At 44.7% G+C, this 20,606-nt stretch overlaps 1 protein-coding gene across 3 annotated transcripts in view; it reads left to right on the top strand.

Annotated features, from left to right (window-relative positions):
* Positions 1–20,606, top strand: part of PITPNM2 (phosphatidylinositol transfer protein membrane associated 2) — a gene marked incomplete at its 5' end in the record, with an annotated part of 66,709 nt that overhangs the window by 17,230 nt on the left and 28,873 nt on the right. For all 3 annotated transcript variants that reach the window (XM_082007708.1, XM_082007709.1, XM_082007707.1), the window contains 6 exons: positions 520–641; positions 2,109–2,342; positions 9,625–9,948; positions 12,941–13,036; positions 16,483–16,587; positions 17,474–17,544. In XM_082007708.1, coding sequence (XP_081863834.1) covers positions 520–641; positions 2,109–2,342; positions 9,625–9,948; positions 12,941–13,036; positions 16,483–16,587; positions 17,474–17,544 — 952 coding nt within the window. The remainder of the gene's footprint in view (positions 1–519; positions 642–2,108; positions 2,343–9,624; positions 9,949–12,940; positions 13,037–16,482; positions 16,588–17,473; positions 17,545–20,606) is intronic.

Here is a 20,606-nt window from a genome sequence, read left to right as displayed (position 1 = left end):
AACTCTCCTTTTAAAAGCAGTCTGTCCAGATAATCTTCTCCTGGAGGAGCCTTTGTCAAACTAGGTTGCAGGTTTTTGTCAGCGTCTCTACAAAGCGAGACGACCTGGTGGTCCCCTCGAGCTTTCTCCTGCTCATGCTTGCTTGTTGCCACCCTGGGAAGTTGTTTCTTGGTCAGCGTGGGTGCTCAGTCTCCAGTAACTGCATGGAGAACATTGGTATAGTCTCACCTGTAATCCATGTAACACCTCATGGGGAGCACACCGCTTTGTGGGCTTGGGGTTTTACTAAACCAGAGCTATTCCAGTGAAGCCACATGTCCAAGGTGAGCTCCTGTCTTAAGAAGTTATTAAAGAAAATCTCTTTAATCTGTACAGTTGGTATTTTAAGCATATGTGAAGTAAAACATGATTGAAGACTGGCTTGGATTTGTGGCTGACTTTATACATCTTAAGCAAGCATTTTCTCTGCTTGCCAAGCCGAGCAGGATTTTCTCTAAGATGCATTGTTCTCGTTTTCAGGTATACGTGTCCTTTTGTAGAGAAGTTCTCTATTGATATTGAGACATACTACAAAACTGATCCAGGAGAGCATGTCAACGTGTTCAACCTTTCTCCTGCAGAAAAAAGACAAACCATTCTAGGTAAATAACCTTTTTCTTTTACTTTTTCCTTTATTTTGCCTTTTTTTTTTTTTTTTCTTGGAATGTCCCATCTGCCTGTCTGTCCCTGTCGAACACACCCCTGCACCCCTGTTGGTGTCAGGCTGTGGGGTAGGGTTACATCAAGTAGAGTGAGGACGCCTGAGTTCTCTTCTAGGCTTGATGTAAATCCCATGGAAATCATTTGAATCCCTGTCTGTAAATTGAAGCTGACGCTTTCCTATCTTATTTGTGCAGCTCCCAAGGGGAGTAAGACATCTGATGATTTGCGGGGTAATAAGTAGAAATAACTGTAGAAGAGGAAAACATTACTGTACAATTGTGTAGCTCCTTTGCGTATATGAAAATCATTCCTATCTGCACTTTGGAAACATTAAGATTTTTTTTTTTTGTTTCCTCTCCTTTGGGTCCTGCCAGTGACCCATCTGCGTGGCGGGGAGTGCTGGCAATTATGGCCACGCAGGACCGAAGTGTCCCTGGCTCTGAAGCTGCTGAGAGTGGCGAGGTGATTTTTGCTTGGGCTTTTTGCCACAGCCAGAACTCTGGGGAAGGACATCTAGTGGCTGCTCTGGCTGCTGGAACACTGTTGGCATGCGGGACACGACAGTAACCTCATGCAATTTTACTTGAGTGTTATGTGATTTAAATTTCTTTTGGTTTGAACTTCAGCTGGACTGTCCTCATTCCTAAGCCCATCTAATCGGGCTTTCAGTACTGAACAAATAGGCTTGAGCCGTGCTGCCTCATTGAGAAATGTCAGAAGAGCTGTTGTTTCTTGGGAAGTACGATCCTGCCCTTCAACCCAAACTTTGATGCTTCTGCTGAGGTTTGGGGTGGGGATTGCAGATCTTTAAAATACGTTCATTCACTCTGCTCCCACTGCAGTTTTCACTTCTCCATTGTTGAAGTGTTAATTAGAACTTCAGTTAAACTTTCTGCCTTCCATAGTACATCTGGTCTAACAATAGCATGTGAGGAGTTACCAGTAACCTCATTGATGGACTCCACAGATAAGACGTTCAGTGAGTGGTGTTAAGAAAGGGCAGGTGTATTTAAGAGTCTCAGATGAGACAGAGGTGTAGCACTGTGAGTGATATTAGAAAAACTGAAAGATGAAATGCGCAAAAGGTTGGTTTAGGAGCTGGAAAGACAGAGTGAGAGGATCTGCCAGGGTGCTGTGGATCTGCAGTCACTGTGGGCAAAAACATTTATTTGGAGCAAAGCCTCTGTTTGCTGGAACTGTGCATATGAGTTCCTCTGGCAGAGCTGATCACTGCCCAGCAGCGATGTATAAACAGTTTAAATATCGGTTGTTTAAGTGTAAGTAAAAAGAAACTAAATTGCTGTAATGCTTCTGGTACTTACTAAAACAGAAATAACTTCTGAAAAATGGTATTTTCTTCTTTTGTTCAGGAAGAGGAAATGTCTGTTTCTATTCTCTTTCTATAGATCCTATTGATATTGTTAAAGATCCTATCCCTCCACATGAATACAAAGCTGAGGAGGATCCAAAGCTCTATAAATCAGTGAAGACTAAAAGAGGCCCCCTCTCAGAAGACTGGATTCAAGAGTACAAGAACAACCCTGGGAAATACCCCATCATGTGTGCATACAAACTTTGTAAAGTCGAGTTCAGATACTGGGGCATGCAGTCGAAAATCGAGCGGTTTATCCATGATGTCGGTGAGCATTTATAGTCTTGCAAAGTTCACTGTCAACTCCTTAATGTTGTTTCTGAATTGAAACACAAAGGTGAAGTATGTGCAAAGTATCACATCCCAAGACATGTCTGCGAAGAGATTCTCAGATCTAATTACTCTTTTGCAGAGCAGTTGGTTGGTTAAAAAAAAAAAAGTTATTCTATCACTTGTAATCGTGGTATGCATAGCCATTGAAAGGGTTTCAAGTCCTGTGTAGGCAAGATCTTGCATCCTTTTTTTCACATAAGGATTTGTCTGTTCAACTTTGCCAGATCATTTTCAAAATCTTCCAGTTTTCTTTCTTGTGAACAAAAATCCTCAAGGGCTGCTTGAAGAAATGAGCATGACTTGTGCGTCCTAAGTGGTTCCAGAAAACCACTCCCTGGAGTGTCCCTAGTTTCTGCCTGCCTTGTGGCAGCACTGGTGGGGCTCTGGGTGGCCATACATCTGTGTCCTCCAGGCTGTGGTGTTCAGGGCTCCCCACCTCACTGTGCTATAAGCCACCATGAGTCATTGACAGCTCAGTTGTGAGTAAATGTGCCGCTTTGATTGATGCATCATTCTTAGGTCAATGCTTTAAAGGAGGTATTATTTGTGTCCGAGAAGTAACTAAATGAAGACGGTGCAGGTGTTAGCACTGTTGGTAGTAATTTGTTCTTTGCAGAAAATCTGTAACACAACTGATACAGTTTCTGAGCCTTGCCACAAGAGACGGGATCTATAGCCAGGTAGAAAACTTGAAGAACGTTTTAAAGAAGCGTTCCCATCTCAAAAAAAGCGCAGCACTATGGCTGTCCTCTGGCAAAGAGAAGGCCAAAGAAAGGCTGTGTGAAGGATGCTACCTGCTTTCTGCACACAGTAAATCCTCCTACATGACCTCTACAGTTCTCCTTTCTATATGCAAAGCTTCTAAGGGCTTGATGCTAGTGTAAATAAGTAATTTTATAGCTCTTTTCAGTCATACCATAGCTCCTGAGAGCTAATGTGGAAAACACTGATAGAGCAGTGGAGAGTAGCGTGTACCGCGCCCTGAATAGTCGCGGGTTGCTTTTTTAAAGCTTCTTTGGTTTTACTTTACTCCGGATGGAAGTTTCTACCTGTTATAGACTGTATTACAAGTGGCTCGCTGCAATGAACTCCCTTGGCGTTTCGGTGACATGGGTTAATTTAGTGTATACTGCAAAACATGGGGGCAGAATAACAACTCTATTGTATCTGTTAAATGAAAAAGAAGCATGTGACTCTTCCAGTTGTTCAGAGGTGTTTGGCATAGATTAAACTGTAGTCCCTAGAAACGTTTCTTTTGTATTTCATGAAAGATTGCCTACCATTTTCCTCTTGATTGAGGCTTTGAGGAGAGCTGAGCCAGCTCATTGTCTGCCTTTCAAAAGCCTTTCCACTCTGTTATAATGATGGCAAATACTGTTTTTCAAAGTGGTTAAGATGCATAAAATCAGAAAAGTCTTTAAGGCAAGACAAAGTTGAGTGAGTGAAAAGTGAAAACAAAAGCTTTGGATATCTGCAGAAGTGTGTAGCCTTCCCCTGCAATGGGATAGCCATGGGGAAGCCATTAGTGAGTGGGAAAAGTGCCAGAGCACATCTACCAAAGACAGCTGGGTATAAGGATGCTTATGTTGGCTATGACATAATTGACCAGGCTTATGCACTGATCCCAGTTTTGGGGTTTCAGCTGATGACCCAACGCAGATGGAGACCTTTGTGTGTTGTGCAACTAGATGGTGGACCACACTGCTCAGGTGCCAGAGAGGTTCCTGTGGTTCAGCCCCTCCTTCGCCTTTTTCTTCTGGTTCTTCTCTTCCTAGCTCCTGAAATTTTTTTCTTGGGGAATTAGTGCTCTCTGTGCAGACTTGTCAAGCCAAGAAAGAAAACGAAGGCAGAACCCAAGAGCAGGATCTAAACTCTGCCCAAGGAGGGGAGCAGTCCTTAGTGGTGCAAACTAAAATTAGAGAATGGCTTGAAAGAAGAAAATGTCTGAGTTAAGTGATGGATGGATTGTGATATGTAGAAAGGCTACTGAGTGCCAAGGGAGTAACTCTGGGGGATGGTGTTGAAATGTTCTCAGTCTTACTGAGTGCAACAGCCATTTTTTCGGATGACTAATTGGACAGTTACTCAGTGCTTTGACAGCCTGAGACACAGAGTAAAATTGTGGGCTATTAGTCTACTTGGCTGTAATATTTGTATGCTTTTTTACTCCTTTCCCATAGAATTTAAGTTTAATTGGACTGGCACTGCATAATGTTATGCTCCCACTTGCTTCCTAATGGTGTACGTGGGCTATGATTCTTTGGCTGTTAAACAAGGGTGTTGACTGTGTATGGGTTATTGATTATATGCTACGGCAAAGCGTGTTCCCATCCCAGTAACTGGAGCCTTGTCTAAGCCAGTGTGTCTTAGGCTAAATATGCCCAAATTGTTGCCCAGTGATGAAGTGGGAGCAGTTTTAGAAAGCTCTTGCTTCACTTAAGTCCTCACATGGAAGGTTCATCCAGAAGGGCACTGTCCATTGAGGCCTGCAGGTAGAGTCTTTTCGAGGGTAGGCAGGTTGCAGATAGTGTGACGTGGATGTGACCACAGGCTTTTCTTTGAGTGGTGTGAGCAAGGGAAGAAGGGGAGGTAGGGAAGCAAGCGGACCTAACCGCGGGTTACCTTTGATCGAATACATTGAGACAACCAGAACTGTACTGACAAGGTTATGGGATCTGTTGTAACTATCAAGGAAATAAGGGATGCCTGATTCTCCTTGTGCAACATTATCTCCTGCCAGGAAACTGTGAGAGTGCATTATAAAATGCTTCAGGATGTTGCCACTCAGTACATAGTCAATGAGTATCCAAACAGCGGCTTTAGATGGATAGTTGAGGATGTTTGAGTGGGGTTTGGTGGTGGGGTTTTTGTTTTGGAATGTGTTTTGGGTTTTTTTTTTTTGCATTGAGGTTTTTGTTTCAGTTACTATTTTTACTTCGATTTGAAAAACAAACCCAGAACTATAAACAAAAGCTTTTTAATTCAGCTAAAGAGTCCTCTCTGTCCTGGCTTGTCTCCTGGTCATTCACACTTCCTTTTGTGAGATTAAGTTTAACGCCACAATCTGCAGGCAAATGATTTACAAGAGTCAACACCTCATGGATTCAGCCAGTCTCTGCAGCAGAGTCATTGAGGTGTTGAGTTGAGAGGCAAGTGATTTAAATGTTTGCACCGTGCTAGACTCTTCACAGGTGATCTTTCTGCACAATGCAGTGGGAAATATTACAATTAAATCAACACAGCAATGATGAGTACTTCTGAACTCAGTCAGCATGTGTAAGTTTGTGAATGTGTGGTTTCCTTGGGGTTTTTTTAAAACAAAGCATTGTGCTCTCTAGAGAACCAATGAAGTCTTGTTAACTACTGATACTATTGAAGTTGGCTGGTACCTGCATCCTTATAAAAATCCTGTTCCTGTTATTTCTGCTTGACTTCAGTTGGATGACGTGCCTGCCCAGACTGTGGGGTTATTCTCCAGTTGTGGGCAAGAAGGCTTGGATGAGCATGGTGCACACTGGGTGGAAGTGGAAAACATACTCTAAAATTCTCCCTGGTTCTCTTGCGCTGCTCAGTTCTCTCTTCATGCCAGAAAGACCTCTTTGGGAGACCGTCTCCTGCCCTGCAGCTCTGCCATGCTGCTGTGTGGGTTTGCTCTGTGGGTGGGAAGGGAGCACACACCCCACAGCAGGCGGTGGCAGGGGCTGGAGGAGCGATGCATTGCCTGGAGCCTCAACTCCACTGGGCTTGTTCCATTCTGTCCCACCTGGAATAAGGTGACCGGGGGGATGCTGTACCCAACCTGTGCCCCTTGGCCAGCTCCCGCTCCCTGGGGGCAGCATGCCACAGGCTTGCGAGGCAAATTGCCAAATGGGCTGCAGCCGGCCGTGAGGCATGGCTCAAAAGGACTGTGTGTGGGATTGAGTGCGGGACAGGGATTTCTCGGGCTGAGCAGGAAGCATTTGCACCTCCCTCCCGCCAGAGAGAAAAATGAAAGAGAGCTGGACCACAGATGCCTTCAGCACTGTTCTGATGGGCATCTCTGATCTGTTAAAAAGAGAATTTTTCCCAATTACACTCTGTTTCCTGGATCTCATCTGTCCCCTCCTTTTCACTTTTCAGATAAAAACCTTGTTTTTCTCTAATGTTTTGATAAAAAGTGCTTTAAGAATTCATTTTTTCCATCGCACAGGGAGGGAAGCGGTGTCCAGACAGGTGAGGTCAGTCATTTGTAGCTGGATCTTGAATCCATATAGCTGCATGGGGGCATTCGGTGTGTCCTCTGGGTCTCTGCTGCCTACTGGAAGGCTTCAGTGCTGCAGGCTGAAGATTAATTCAGTGATATACTCACTGCTGTGCACTGAGGGACTGCTCAAGTTTTCCATCCCTAGCAGTGAAGTTTTTTTTTCTGCAAGCCATGACTTCTATTTTTCAATTTCTTTTGTACCTGGACAGCCTCATTCTCGTCCAGGTTTTCTCCCTGTGTTTAAGAAACAGAAATGGAGCATTGCTGACACATCCCAGGTGAAGGCCAGAGGCTAGAAATATAATCTCAGTCTTTTTGACTTCATAACTCATCTGGAGTGATAGAGGCACAACAGCTGTGAAGTCCTGTAATGCCAACCTATTTTCAAAAGAACAAGGCTTTAAGGAAGGGTGATTTGGGAGTGATCAAAGTGATGCGAGCAGTGCAGATGGGGAGGTCTGTGGGTTGGGAAGAAGTGATACAGGTGATTTTTGTGATCTAAGAGATGAAGTGAGAGAAGGCAGAGGGGAACTTCAGGAGCCTTTTTCACCTCCCAAGTGGTTTTCATGTTCCCTATGATGTTAGTCTATTAAAACAAAGATACGCGGTCAGAGGCATCTGTGCCTTTAGACAGAGAATTTCTGAGGATTTAGTGCATTGATACATCAAGGCTGGAATCCAGGAGCATGACTGGAGGCTGCTGAGCCCTGGAGTGGAGGAAGCCTTGGGATGAGAAGCAAGAGGGCTGTTCACTTCTGTGTTTGATCACAGTCTGTTTTCAAGGTGTTTCAAGCAAGGTAGAACTGGACGTTGTGGATGTGAAAGTCCAAAGGGTGGTTGTGGTGTGGGGGACTGCATTACAGCAAGGGAAATGTTTTCTTGGCTTTCAGCGTGGATGTGATGGGAGTTTAATCTTCATCTTTAAGCTCTGCTGATTGTCAATCGTAACGGGAGGTGAAGAGGCTAAAACATTCCTCTGTAGTTCTGCAAAAAGTAATCTGGTGGGGGAAATAGCTCTGAATCTCAACTAAGGTTGAACAGAATTAAGTTGCTGAGGCCCCTTGTTCTGCCCCCAGAAGGTCACAGTCTGCTGGCTCAAACTTGCCTCTTCTTCATGGTGTTCCCTTCTGAAAGTCAGGCAGAGAAATGCACAAAATATTGCTAGATTTAATTTTACCATGCAAATGAAGTTCAGGTTGAGCTGGTCCATCGCATTAGCTGCGGATCTCAATGGCGGTTTCCTCCTGATGGGTCGACTTGTGATGGCTGGTGACATTACGAACTAATCAAAGAGCAGAGCAGACAAAGTGCTCAGACCTGGAAGGAAATAAACATATAAAAATAAGCTTTTTGTATGTTTAAAAAACAAAAAAGTGATTGCTGAAAACAGAAGGGATATTTAGGCTGAACATCAAAGAGACTGTGACAGTAGGGATATCTAAGATCTTTTTGTACAACACTGAAGCACGTGTTGCTGGGATCACCTTAGAAACCCTGCACGCAGTGGGACCCAATCTAGTTTTGGCCGTTCTCCTGGAATTGGAAGGTGGCTTACGAGGGCTGTCTTTCCTCTTGGTGTTTAGAGAGCTAGATCTGCAGCTCTCAAATTCTAAATGATATTAATGTGGCCTGTTGATTGCTCTCTATCTTGTAACAGCAGTGGTGGTGGTGTGGCCTGTGGTCTTCGGCCAGGGTCTTCATTAGAGTGAGAGGTTGGCTACCCTGCCTGCCAGCTTTTCTGCACAGTATGTTTCTGCTCTAAACTTAGCAGCAGAGGATTGTGGATCCATAATCCCACCACCACCAAATCCCACTGGTGCTGTTAGCATGTCCTTCAACCCATTTCTGCCTCAGTTTCTGAATAATTAAAGGAGGAACAATATTAATTGATTTTTTTTTTTTTTAATTTTCTTATTTTTTTCAGAAGGGCTTCTGAGGATTGGTTTGTCAGTCTTTATAGAAGCTTTTGAAAGAACAGTTACTGCTGTGTGCTCCCATCAGTAATAAATAGTGGTTTGGAGCTTTGACCTGTCGTGAGCTTTTAAGCAATAATATTGGTTGAAAATCCGAGGTGACTATACTGTTTTAAAAGTCTTGGTGGTATGATGATGTTAGTAAACAAGTTCAAGTCTTGGAGGAAAGTTTCTGTTGCCTGGTCAGGAGCATTGTGTGTTGATATTGAGACAGTTCTTCATTTCAGATATGTGATACCTTGAAATATTTTAAATTGACTTTACCCACTTCATTTTTCTCATGCAGCAGAAGACAGATGGTATCTGCAAAATAGAGCATCTTTATTCTCTCCCTTACTTTGCTTCCCATCCCATTATCTCAGAAGCTGATATTTGTGATCCTGTTTTGCTGATACACAGAAGCCAGGTGCAGAAACCAGGTTTCCAAGGAAAGGAGAGGTTTTAGTCTTAGCACTGCTGATGTAAGATGTGCTTTTGTCATGTAACAATTGTGATGGGCTACGTAGTGTTCATGAAGGAACTACTTGAAACTCTTCTGGGTAAAAAAAAAAAATCCATGGTTTTTGTTATTGATGTCGGCTTTTTTGTTTGAGAACACACTTCATTTTGAAGGATGGATCCAAAAGTTCCAACTTCCCAGAACTTCCTGTGAGTTGCAATTGTGGTCTGTGCTTGGCTGGTTCTTGGTGGTGCAGGCAGTTACAGAGCAAAGTCCTGGATCCAGAATTAGGAAGCCCTTCTCAAGTTAAAAGCAGTTGCAGAAGACTGGCTGATATTTCAGTGCATGGTTGGTTAGTAAGAATTGAGGAGACAAAGTAAATGAAGTGACCGGTTTGCCATCCTGACACTTGCTGTATCATGGTTCCTTACTGCGGCTTATAGCACTGTGTTGTTGATGCCACTGTAATATCCTTGCCACAGTACCTTGAGGTTTTGGGGAAGGGAATGCATTGATTCCTGCAGTTTGTAGCACTGGTGACTAGGGCATTTTGGCTTTGCAGGCTTGCGGAAGGTCATGGTCCGTGCCCATCGGCAGGCTTGGTGCTGGCAGGATGAATGGTATGGGCTCACCATTGAGGATATCCGGCAGCTGGAGAAGGAGGCACAGTTGATGCTGGCTCAGAAGATGGCCCAGTTCTGCAGTGAAAATGATGCTGAGCAGCATGGTGTCAAAGACAATCCTGGTGAGAAGGATGTTGAAGCCAACGTAGTTTCACCTGTTGACACAGAGGATGCCGCTGGTAACAGCGAAACAGCCTCTGGAAGATCGCTCACCAAGCAGTGGTCCACCTCTTCCAAGTCCTCACGATCTTCAAAGAGAGGAGGTGAGATGCTGCTGATGACTTGCTGTTCTGAACTGCATGGAGGTTGGGCTTTTGGGAGGTAGGACCATGTCTCCTTGTGGCTGGCACCTTTGGGACAATGCATATTTCACCTGTGAGTCCTTTTAACTTGGAGGCCTTCTCTGCTGGTGTTGGAGGCTCAGTCTTCTCAGGTGACCTGTTATGGGTTTGTAGTCATCCCGTAACTGTGACTCGGTGGCACATGGCAGATTTCTTGCCAATCTCAAAAGCAGAGAAATTACGAAAAAAACCCAGCAAAAGAGCAGGAAGCAGCTGGCTAGCAGCACTGGGTCTCAGATGAAGGCAAACACAGTGGCCGCAGAGATAGTTAGCCCTTGTTACCCAAGAGCCGCTGGTGGCTTTTATGAGGTCTGGTCCTTCAGTGGTGTTCCCCTTCTGGATGTCTGTTTGTCTGCTGTGTCACAGAACTGGCCCGGCTGTGGGTCACTGTTTTCCAGGAGGCAGCTACAGCAGGCACCCCGTGCTCCTTGGCCGGGGTTATATGCTGCTACACGCCGTTCATTTCAAAAGCGGGTCTTTGGCTCCACGGGTGCTGCAGCGTAGCTCACACAGCAAAGCATCCCCACCCACTGCTGGGGAAATTAAGGCAGATACCCCACAAAACAGTGGGTGAGGGCTGCTGCCTTCCACTGGTGATGATGTGCAGTAGCTGTTCAGAAACCAAACCTCACAGCCTGGGATTGGGTGGGATCACATTTATATTCCCTTTTAAATACCATTCAGCAAGCTTTCAGGATTTTGCCGTTAAAGCCCGCTATGGATACCCTGTAAGGACTCAGCTTTGAGTCCTGAGTTTTGTCATATACCTCTCTCCAGACTGTCACCTTTTTTGGTTGTGTACTCTTCCCTTCCTTGGGCCGTCTGTACAAAGGGTTGAATCCTCAGTAAGTTGCAGAAAGAAGGCTTGAACCCTCAGCCGTTCCCTCTCCTTTTAGTCACGTGCAGCTGATAGCAGGGTGATAGCTCTCACAGCAAGCGGGCAAAAAAATCTTGATTTTTCTGAAAACCCCAAGGGGCAGCATGTCTTCCAGTGATGGTGAAAGGGGACATCTGGGTGGGTGAAGCTTCTCCGTCTCTTGTATGCACTAAATATTGTGAGTTGAGTCTCCATTTTTATTTAGCAGTCCATCACTGATTTCATCACGGGGTGAATGAGAGATGAGCAGTAGTTTTACCTTGCGATGACTCACTGGAATGAGCCCCAGGGAAGAACCGACCAGATGCTTCATAAATCATTGTATAAAGACGAAAATGCTGGCTACTTTACTTGCACCAGGATTTTCTACTGATGTGACCTTCTCTCGTTATGCTCTTTGTTATGAGCCCCCTCTTCCAGTGCTGACATGTTCATTGGAATCTGTAGTTTTCAGACCTCTTAGGATTTCACTCGAAGGTTTTCACTGGTAGCAAAGCATTAATTTCTTTTAAACTGCAGAATGTCTCAGCTTTTACAAGAAAAAGTAATGAAAGAAATGGATTGTGATGTGCTGGGAAGTACGTCATGCAGATATTTTAATCCTTCTTCATGCTGGCAGCATATTAACATATGGAAGCAAGGAGGGCTGTCTCGACTTACCGCTACCTCCAGCTGAAAAAAGCAACGCCCTTTCTCCAAAAGATCTCAGTTCTTTCTATACCATCCGAGCGAGACCTCTGGTGCTAGCAGGACCCTTGTCGCCATCCCATATGTTATTATATGCTCTATTTTTAGCAACTATTATGCGAGTGCCTTGACGTCACTTCAGCGTGCATTAGCTCTGCTCTGCCAACCTCCTCGCTTGCTGCTCCCAAAGGGGTGGGCGGTGGGGGAGTTGGGGGGCTGCTGAGCCAATGCTGAGCTGCAATTAGATGACTCTGCACAGGATCTCCATCCTCTTTCCATGTGACGACCAGGTGGCAAAATTAGAAGAATTTGATTTAGCTATTGAACACCGTTACAACGATAGCACGAAACGGCTCGCGCAGCCGTCGCAGTAACCAGAGCCTTTTCAGCGTCTTTATAGATGCTAAATGAGAATTTGTCAGTCTCCTCAGGTTTTTGCAGCGTTAGGTTAGGTGGCTGCTGCAAGCGCTTTGTGTGCGCTGTGTGACACGCAAGAGCCATCTGAAAGAGGGGAGAAACCCTCTGTCTTGTCCTTCTCTGGACAGCGGTCCCTTACAGAACAGCACGGCTGTTCTGTAACAAGTTTAGCCAAGAAGAGTTTCAGGCTGGATCGGTGCTAAATTATATCTGGGGAAGGAAAAAAACCCAGACAGGGAAAAGCCCTAGTATGTTTCTGTTTAGTGCAGGGAACTCTGGAGGGGAAAATGAAAGGGAGCAGGCAGGTTTAAGAAGAGGAAGGCAAACGGGAACCAAAAGGACCGCTGGGTTTTCTCCTCGCTCTGTCAGGACAGCCGCTCTCACAGCTCCCTATGAAGTAGTTGAATAGCATGTTGTTTAAATCATTCAAGTTTAAAGTTTAAATAGATCTGTAATCCAATTTGTGTGGAAGCAATTTCCTTCCAGAAAACAGATTATTTCTATCCAGGCTGCTCTGCCTTAGCTACCCACCCGAAAGTTAGCGAAGCAGAGGTACAGTTTGTGTGCTGATTAGAGGCACGAAGAAAGCTTCCAATCAGCCTGCTTCCTTCCTAATTGCAAACTTTAAAACCCAGCTGATTTTGCACGTCCTGCTAACAATTATAAATAGCTGCCATTCAAAATAGCATGAGTGATACAAACAGCTTGCTTTAATGTAGCATCTTGCTGGCAGGTTCTAACAACAGTAAACAAACAGGATCTGTAAAGCGGTACACTGACATCACACCAGCATCATCGGGGTTTTGTGTTTTTAATATTGCAGCAGTGAATTTTCATAGAGAACACACGACACTTCCTCCAGCAAAGATCATGTTGGGAACTCTCCGTCTTGTCGATGTAGCCTGTCGCATAAGGCTTTTTTGTTTTTTCCAGCAAGTCCCTCACGCCATAGTATCTCCGAGTGGAGGATGCAGAGCATTGCCAGAGATTCAGATGACAGCTCAGATGATGAATTCTTTGATGCACATGGTATGTGGAGCCTAAATCACCATGGTTTGTTTCCTGAAACGGTGGGGTAAGAGAACGGAAGGCATGAGGGTGGGGGGTGAGCGGGGAAGGAAGCGAGACTTTTTTTGCTTTGTTTGAAGTCTGTTCCTTTCTAACCAAGATATGTGCAGCATCAGTGCAGCTTCTTCAAGCATCCCCAGCATCACCCAGCAGACTCTCGTATTTAACGCAGCAACATTTCAGATTCGGTGTGATCTGTTTGAAGGGATCTTGAACCGTCTTAATCTTTGGAGCTGTATTGTATTTGATGCAAATGGGTAAAATTCAGCAATGCTAACTGGGCTGTGGGTGTGTCCTAATGGTTTTGGATCAGTTATGACTGATTATTTTTCTAACTTATATTTTAATCAGTAGGAGATATGATTAATTGTCCTGTCTGGGCCTGAAGAGACCCAAGTTTGCCTTTATTAACTCCTTATTCTCCCATTCCAAGAAATACAATAGTGAATGCAACAAGGTACTTCAGGTGCCAGAATTAATCAGTGTTGATTCCAGAATTCTTGAGTAATTTTGACTATCTGTACTGGGAGAAAGCTGTGGTGTTTTTTCCTCTGTGCATGTGTGTGTGAAGAAGCTTTGTTCCACTGCACTCATTTTATATATTGTACTTAATGTGTATTTAAGCCTGAAAGACTCCATCTCTACTGAACAACAGATGGAGTCTTCTCTCTGCTTGTAATGCTAATCTAAGTTAGATGCGCAACGTGTGCTGATGAAGTTGGTGACCTTTCTGTGAAACGCAGTTGTTAGAAGACGATGCCCCAGTTTTGTAAAGCAGAATTTCCCTGACATTCAGCTGGGTTTCGCTGATGTTCAGCTAAAATTCAGTCTCAAAAATTGATAGCGTCGTGTTCCAGACGAGTTCTCGCACCAAGTGTTTAGGCATCCATCTCAAATTCTGAGGTAGAAAGCGGTGTGCTGTTGTAGAGTAGTGACTTGCACAATGGCAGTTTAAATGGCCAGGATGCGTGCAAGTCAGGGGATGAATGTGTCTCTTGTCTGGAAGGAGAAGGGCCAGCTTAGTTTAAGTGTCTCTATTTATTAACTTATGTAGCATCTACAAAAACTATGTAAGGGATTTATTGCAGCAATATACATACAAGAAAAGAGGAGTGAGTCATCGAAACGGCATCATTGCTATCCACCCTCTTTTATGCCTTTTTAATTAGTCAGTAATAAAATTGAGATAGGGATGGCTCTGCCTGGGATCCAGGCCCCCAGGGAATCCCTGACATGCTCCTAACAGGCCTGGGAAGGAGGATTAACAAAAATGAGCCTTTTGCCATGGTTGGTATCAGCATCTCTGTTGCAACACTGAGGAGCTTGCTAACAGAAAAAGCAGCTCCTGTTCTGCTAGCACGCAGCGTGTCTCCGTTTACGTACCGGTTGTCCTTTGCGATCCGCGCGGTTGGGTTTGAAAAGTCTGCCTAGTCTGATGGGATTTTGGCTTACAAGTTGAAGCCTTGATGTGTGTGCTATTCAACACAGCCCTCTCTTTGGGAGGGACCTCTTGTTGCCCCTCGGCCCGCAGATGACGTGTCCCAGCTCCGGGTCTGTGAGCGGGGATGAAGCACCGCTTGCGGCTCATCCTGCCGGGGAGGCTTGCAGGGTTGGTACCATGGGAACTGGCACAGATCAGGATGTGAGTCAACACCGAGCAGAATTCCTCAGAAGTGCTTCCCATATACACACACACATTTCCTCGCAGTGCAGTGGGCGTAACCTGAGCCAGAGAAGATTTCTTGTTGCCGGCTTCCCACTCATCCTCATTCACTGGCATAGTCTGGTAAAGATAGTGACAAATACAGCAATATCTAATATTTATCCTGTAATAAATGCTAATAACAGGAGTAATATCCCATTCAATGATCACTTGAGCAGCAATAAGGGCTGTAATTAAGCCTCTCAAGGAAATAAGTTTAATATTTAGATTAAATTGCTGGAGGAGCTTTGAGTGCAATCTTCCTCTTAATTCTCTGCCAGCATGTGTGTTGTATGCTTGTGCTTTCCTCTTGCTCCGAACAGGTAGCTCCACACTCCCTTGCGCAGGGAAATGGGGATTTACTCAAATTTTTTCCATAGCTGAAAAAGAAAACGGTATGCTGATGCAAACTTTCCAGGTTGCTCTCTTTTTATGGTCAAAGTGTAAATAGAAACTCATAAAAATAATTGGTCTTTGCTTGGCTCTGCACTTAGTCCCTCTCACATACATAGATATATATATATTTTTTTTTTTTTTTTTTTTAAGACTGTTGCTCGGATTTGCTGAAAAGATGTTCAAACTTGGGCTGAACAAGCTCAGCCTCCCGTGGGGGAAGTCCACACGTGCTGGGTAACCCAACCTAGGCCGGCAGGCACAGGCGTGGGTGGAGGGGTGTCTAGTGGGGACGCTGGGATGAATTCTCCCAGTGCTCTGGCTGCTAATGGCCTGTTTCGTGATGCCTCCGCAGGGCTTACCTGCTTGTTTCCCTGTGGAAGTCCCAGCAGAGGCCCGTGGACAGGCTGGACTCCTGCCTGTGTCAGGTTTTTGCTGCGGTGAATTAGGGCGTAGGATGGGGGCACAAAGCGCAAGCCTGCCTTCCAGTGTCACCTGCCTGGCAGCCCCCCTTTCTCACCTAACCTGGCATCGCTCCTCCGATGTCTGCTACAGCGCAAGGCTATTAATCTTATGTTCTGGATATTACCGTGGGGTGTTTTACAGGGTCTCTCCTTTATATATCTCTTCCTTTTAATTACACTTACAGGAACATAATGTTTTGGGGACCCTTATTCTTTATCAATGTAGTTGAAATGAGCCAGGGGATTCAGAAGCTCCTGGGGTAGGAGGGAAACGGCAGATGCGCGCGCTCAGTGGGATCAAACGAGTCTCATCTCCTAAGGAAATCAGGCTAAAGATAGTCTAGGGAGTTCACGTTTCCTTTATCACTCGTGCTTTTTTTGGGATTCGGTCCTATTAAAAATAGTGATCCTTGTCACTGCTTCCCCCAAAGACATCTTGCAGCTTTCAGACAGGTCTGGGAGGATCCCAGTGGCAAACATGGCTTTGTCCTCTCCTGTACTGGAGCATTCTGGCTGCTTTAGCATCATCAGAAAGTATGACAAGAAGAACATCAAGCTTGGTACCTGAAATGGTAGCGTTAAAAATCCACATTATTTTTTCCATGCTTTAGGATTTTTGTTTGTTAAAAACATGCAACTGAAACATTTTCTTTACTATTCAAAAGGTGCTTTGGTTTTTATATAACAAAAGCTGGTAAAGTATCATGTTTTATTATGACATAAGCCATCCAAATGTTTATAAGATTACATAGAGTTGTGGGGCCTTTTATTTAAAATTCCATTCTCTGCTCTTGTCTGTATATATATTTGTGTGTGTGTGACTCTCAAAAAATCTGTTTTTTTTAAAGAGGACTTGTCCGACAATGAGGAAATGTTCCCGAAAGAAATAACCAAATGGAGTTCCAATGATCTGATGGATAAAATTGAAACCCCTGAATGCGATGATGTCCAGGGTAATTTTTTTTAAAAAATGTGTGATATTTAACAGTATTTCCAGGCAATTGTTACAGCCACATTCTGAAAAAGGTAAAACTTGTTATCTTTATCTCACAAAAGGAGACACTGAGACAGAGCGTAAAAATGACTGCCCAGTACTGCCAAAAAAGAATTGCCCAGTGGGAGTGGGGATAGCTCTTGATTCTCTTTTGTTGTCCACGTTGGTTAAGCTCCTTTGTGTGACAGCCAGGATTCTCTCGTATAATGATGAAATATTCCGGTTCTGTCTTGAATGACTTGAATTTCTCCTGACTCTTCCTTCCTCTTGCTCCATCCTTTGTTCTTGTCTGTATCTGCCTTGGTTTTATTTTCTGTTCATCGTTACGTTCCATGTTGAAAGGAAGCTAGCTCTTGAGCTGGATCGATTCATGTAGCGGTGTGGTGGAAGATGACGTTTAGGCTTTCTGGTACGAAGTTGGTCTGTGTAGGCACAGGTGTATGAACACATCAGATCTCTGCTCCCCCAAGCAGTTCAAGCAATTCCTTGTATTTTCCCAGAAACCAATCATTTCTGACAATTGTGCAGGGATTTCCCATTGTGGCCATCCTTAATAAAGCAATGATACTGGATCGCTGTAATGAGAGAAGAGGTCACAGTGCTCTGTCCTCACTGTCCTCAGTGCTTATGCAGGTTATGAGAAATTGCTGGAAAATAAGTGACCCAGTGTTGCCCAGGCTTCTCAGGTGGAAGGAGGTGGGAGGGAGAGGGCAATTTGATGAAATAATTAAGGAGATGTGAAGCAGAACGGGCTGAGAGGCATTGGCACAAGCGGTGTCTATGGGAGGGTGTCTTTGCTAAACACCATCTTGCAGCACTGACGTTTTAAACCTCTGTGCTTCCAGGTGACTTGTATCATGAGCCATCAGCAGAGTACCATGTTGGCTCCAGCGTGGAGAGGCTCAGCATCATTGAAGTAAGTGCTTCAGTTTCTTGTAATGAGATCTTTCGTTGCTGGAACATGTCTGTGTGGGGTAAATGGGGTAAAACGGCTCCCTTTGCTGCAAGCGGCACGTTGTCTTTGTGTATCATTCGGCGTGCTGACTTCAGGGCTAGGTTAAGGGATTATTTCACCCATCGTTTGAACATCATACAGAAAATGCTCTATAGTTTTCAGGCAGTATCAGGTGTCCAGCTGGAAAAAAACCCTAATCCTGCAGGGATAACTGCTGCCTGAGGCACTGCTGGGTAGAGCTATCCTGCTAATGCCGAATGAGCGTGGACGTGGGAGCAGGAGAGCCGTCTTACTGCAGCACCAGGGTGCAGGCTGCAGTGGTCCAAGTGACACAGCTCGGCTGTAGCCCACTTTTTAGAGCTGCTCAGGGTCTTGTTTGGAAACCAGTTATAGCATAGCCTGTATCAGTGCGCTGGACAAAAAAATAATACCCAGCCAAGCTTTCTAGACTTGAATACACAGGCTTTTGCAATTCAGTGTCCTAGTTGAGACAGTGCATCTTGGAGTGGCTGGGCTCCTCCTGCCTGAGTAGGCACAACATCTGCCTGTCTGTGCTGCAGAGATGTAGCTGCTTGCAGAGTGCCTGTGGAACTCCCCAAGTTATGCTGGGGTCTATTAAAGACCATGAGCGTGGTTTTGGTATTACTCCGTGTGCCAGGCTGTAAGTTCATGGTGGTTTGGCTTTTTTGTAATAGACTGAGAGCTCAAGGGCCATGGGGAGAGTGGGTGGCTGGGGGCAGGAACGGCTCTCGCCACCCCAAGATAAGCAAGTCACAGCCCTAAGATTTCTCTTAGAGCTCAAGATGGTGTGGAGAACTTGTTGCTTTCTTCAGAGGGCTGTGCAAACGCCACTCCCTCGTGTTTCTGTCTTCATTTTAGAAAAAGAACAGACTTCAAAGTGAGATGAAAAAGGCAGTTATTTGTAGTAGTTCACAAACAGTCTAATTAAAATAGAATGAAATTACTAGCCGCTGTTGCAGGGATTTTCAGGTTAAGAGCCTCCATCACCAAAAGGTAGTTCAAGAATCAGGTGTCTTAAGAGATTCCAGATCTTACAAGAAAGTTCTAAATAGCCACCTCCACCTCTAAACAAATCGGCAGTTGCTTGCATGTTCCCCACTTCCTTCAAGAGGAGAGGTTAATGAACTGAAAGGGAAAGGTTCCTCCAAATGACTGCTGATAAACCTCCAAATGACTGCTGATAAACCTCCAGATGACCTAACTCATGTTGTTCTCCAAATGAGCACTTAAAACATTTGTCTGAAAGCAAAGGCAGTGCTGAGAGCGCTCCTCCCATGCCTCCAGCCAGGCAAAAGTTCACCTTGCAGGCACTGTAAACTGGAATCAGAGAAGGTTTAAAGAGCAGGCATTAATACAGTGTAATGGTACTAAATAATTAAAGGCCATTCTTATGCAGGAGGGCTGGAAAATCTTTATTACAGACTTGGATGTGAATTTTAATACTTCTGGTGGGCTGTGTATTAAGACATGCTTTAACATTATCTGGTAAAAATGTAAGCTAGTTGTTAGGTTGCTAATGTGTGCCTGGGCATGCCTTCCTCCCACCAGCAGGTTTGTCAGGGACTCAGTCACTGCTCAAAGAACAACAGGTGACTAAAGATGCTAAAATGAGAGGAATTTGCTGAATGGAAATACTGCTGCCCTCCACCCCTTCCACACACCCTCCCAATGGCTGTTTCTCTGCCTCAACAGGGAGTTGCCTAGGATGTTCTCAGATGTTGTCTCTGCTAGCACGAGGGGTCAAGGCACAGGAGGAACGATTGGCACCTGCTATCTCAAAGGTGTTGGGGTTGGGGATTTGAGTCTGTATGGGAGCCGTAACACTGAAAGCCCTGGTAGCGAATAGATATTAAAAATAGTTACTGCTCTGTTGTGTTATAGTATGCGGCCAGTACAAATGGATGCTCTTGTACCTGCTCCTGCGGCATCAGGAGTGGGCTTACAGCTGTTTCGGCAGGGCGGTTAATGACAACCCACTCTGGAGTTTCAGATACAGTTCCCTCCTTCCCCCAAACTACAGCCTGTCTGTTTAGGCAAGGAATTGATTCAACATAATAAGCAAACGACCTGGACAGCCAAAATAAAAACCTTTACTGTGTTCATGCAGCAGTCTCCCAGCCAGATGTTGGCCAGTCCTTGGGTCTTGAAGTTTTTTCTTTTCAGTTCCTTTTTTGCAAGAGTATAAGCAAATTTGAAATCCTATTTATAACTTTTGTCGTAGACAAACAGATGCAATGACTGATCTCTTCCTACAACTTTTCTTCCCTAGTAACTTGCCACTTGCTGACCTGTTTGATTTTGTTTTCTTAATTTTCCTGAACGTGTTTTACTGTAAACTGATGCAGCTGAGCTCAGCACCCCAACAGAAAGCAACACCCATCTTTTATTTCTTTATTTTTCCACCCTAATGCATACAAGTAATGTCTTTACTACTGCCATGTTTTACCTGGCTACAATGTTATGCAACTTTTTTTTTAACTTTCAGCATTCCTTCTGCTTCGGACGGTCAGCTACGCTGCAGCAGTGTGCGTGCGTTTGTGCACGCACACGTGTAGGATATGAGACTTGGAAGGAGGGGTCAGGTTCTCAGCTGTTGTATCCAGGTGTATCTAAAGACCATTTCTTTAAATTAAGCACATTCCCTCTTGAAGAAAATTTAGTTTCTTACCCACAAACCTGCAGATGTTATTCTAAAACCTCATACCCCCTGTGTTCAGAAACCTGATTTTCAGTCTACACTTACGCAGGATCAGTTCAGACTCTTTTGTGCTTGCAGCTGCACTGTCCTTTGACTTAAGTGCCTCTCTTCCCTTCTTAGCTTTCTTTACTCCGCTGTGTTTGAGAGCAGGCATTTCATTTGCGAAGTACATCACGCAGAACTCTTTCGATTTCTGTTCAGAAGGTCTCCATGTTTCTTGTCTTGTGGTCCTGCTCACACTGCAATTATCTCTGTTGATAGCCCAAACTGAACTTAGCCCTTTAGATGGGGCTTGCCAGGGCCT

Source organism: Phaethon aethereus (genome assembly GCF_964289735.1).
Source record: "Phaethon aethereus genome assembly, chromosome: 17".
In the NCBI taxonomy this organism is placed as follows: domain Eukaryota; kingdom Metazoa; phylum Chordata; class Aves; order Phaethontiformes; family Phaethontidae; genus Phaethon; species Phaethon aethereus.
This window is presented reverse-complemented; position numbering and strand designations above follow the sequence as displayed.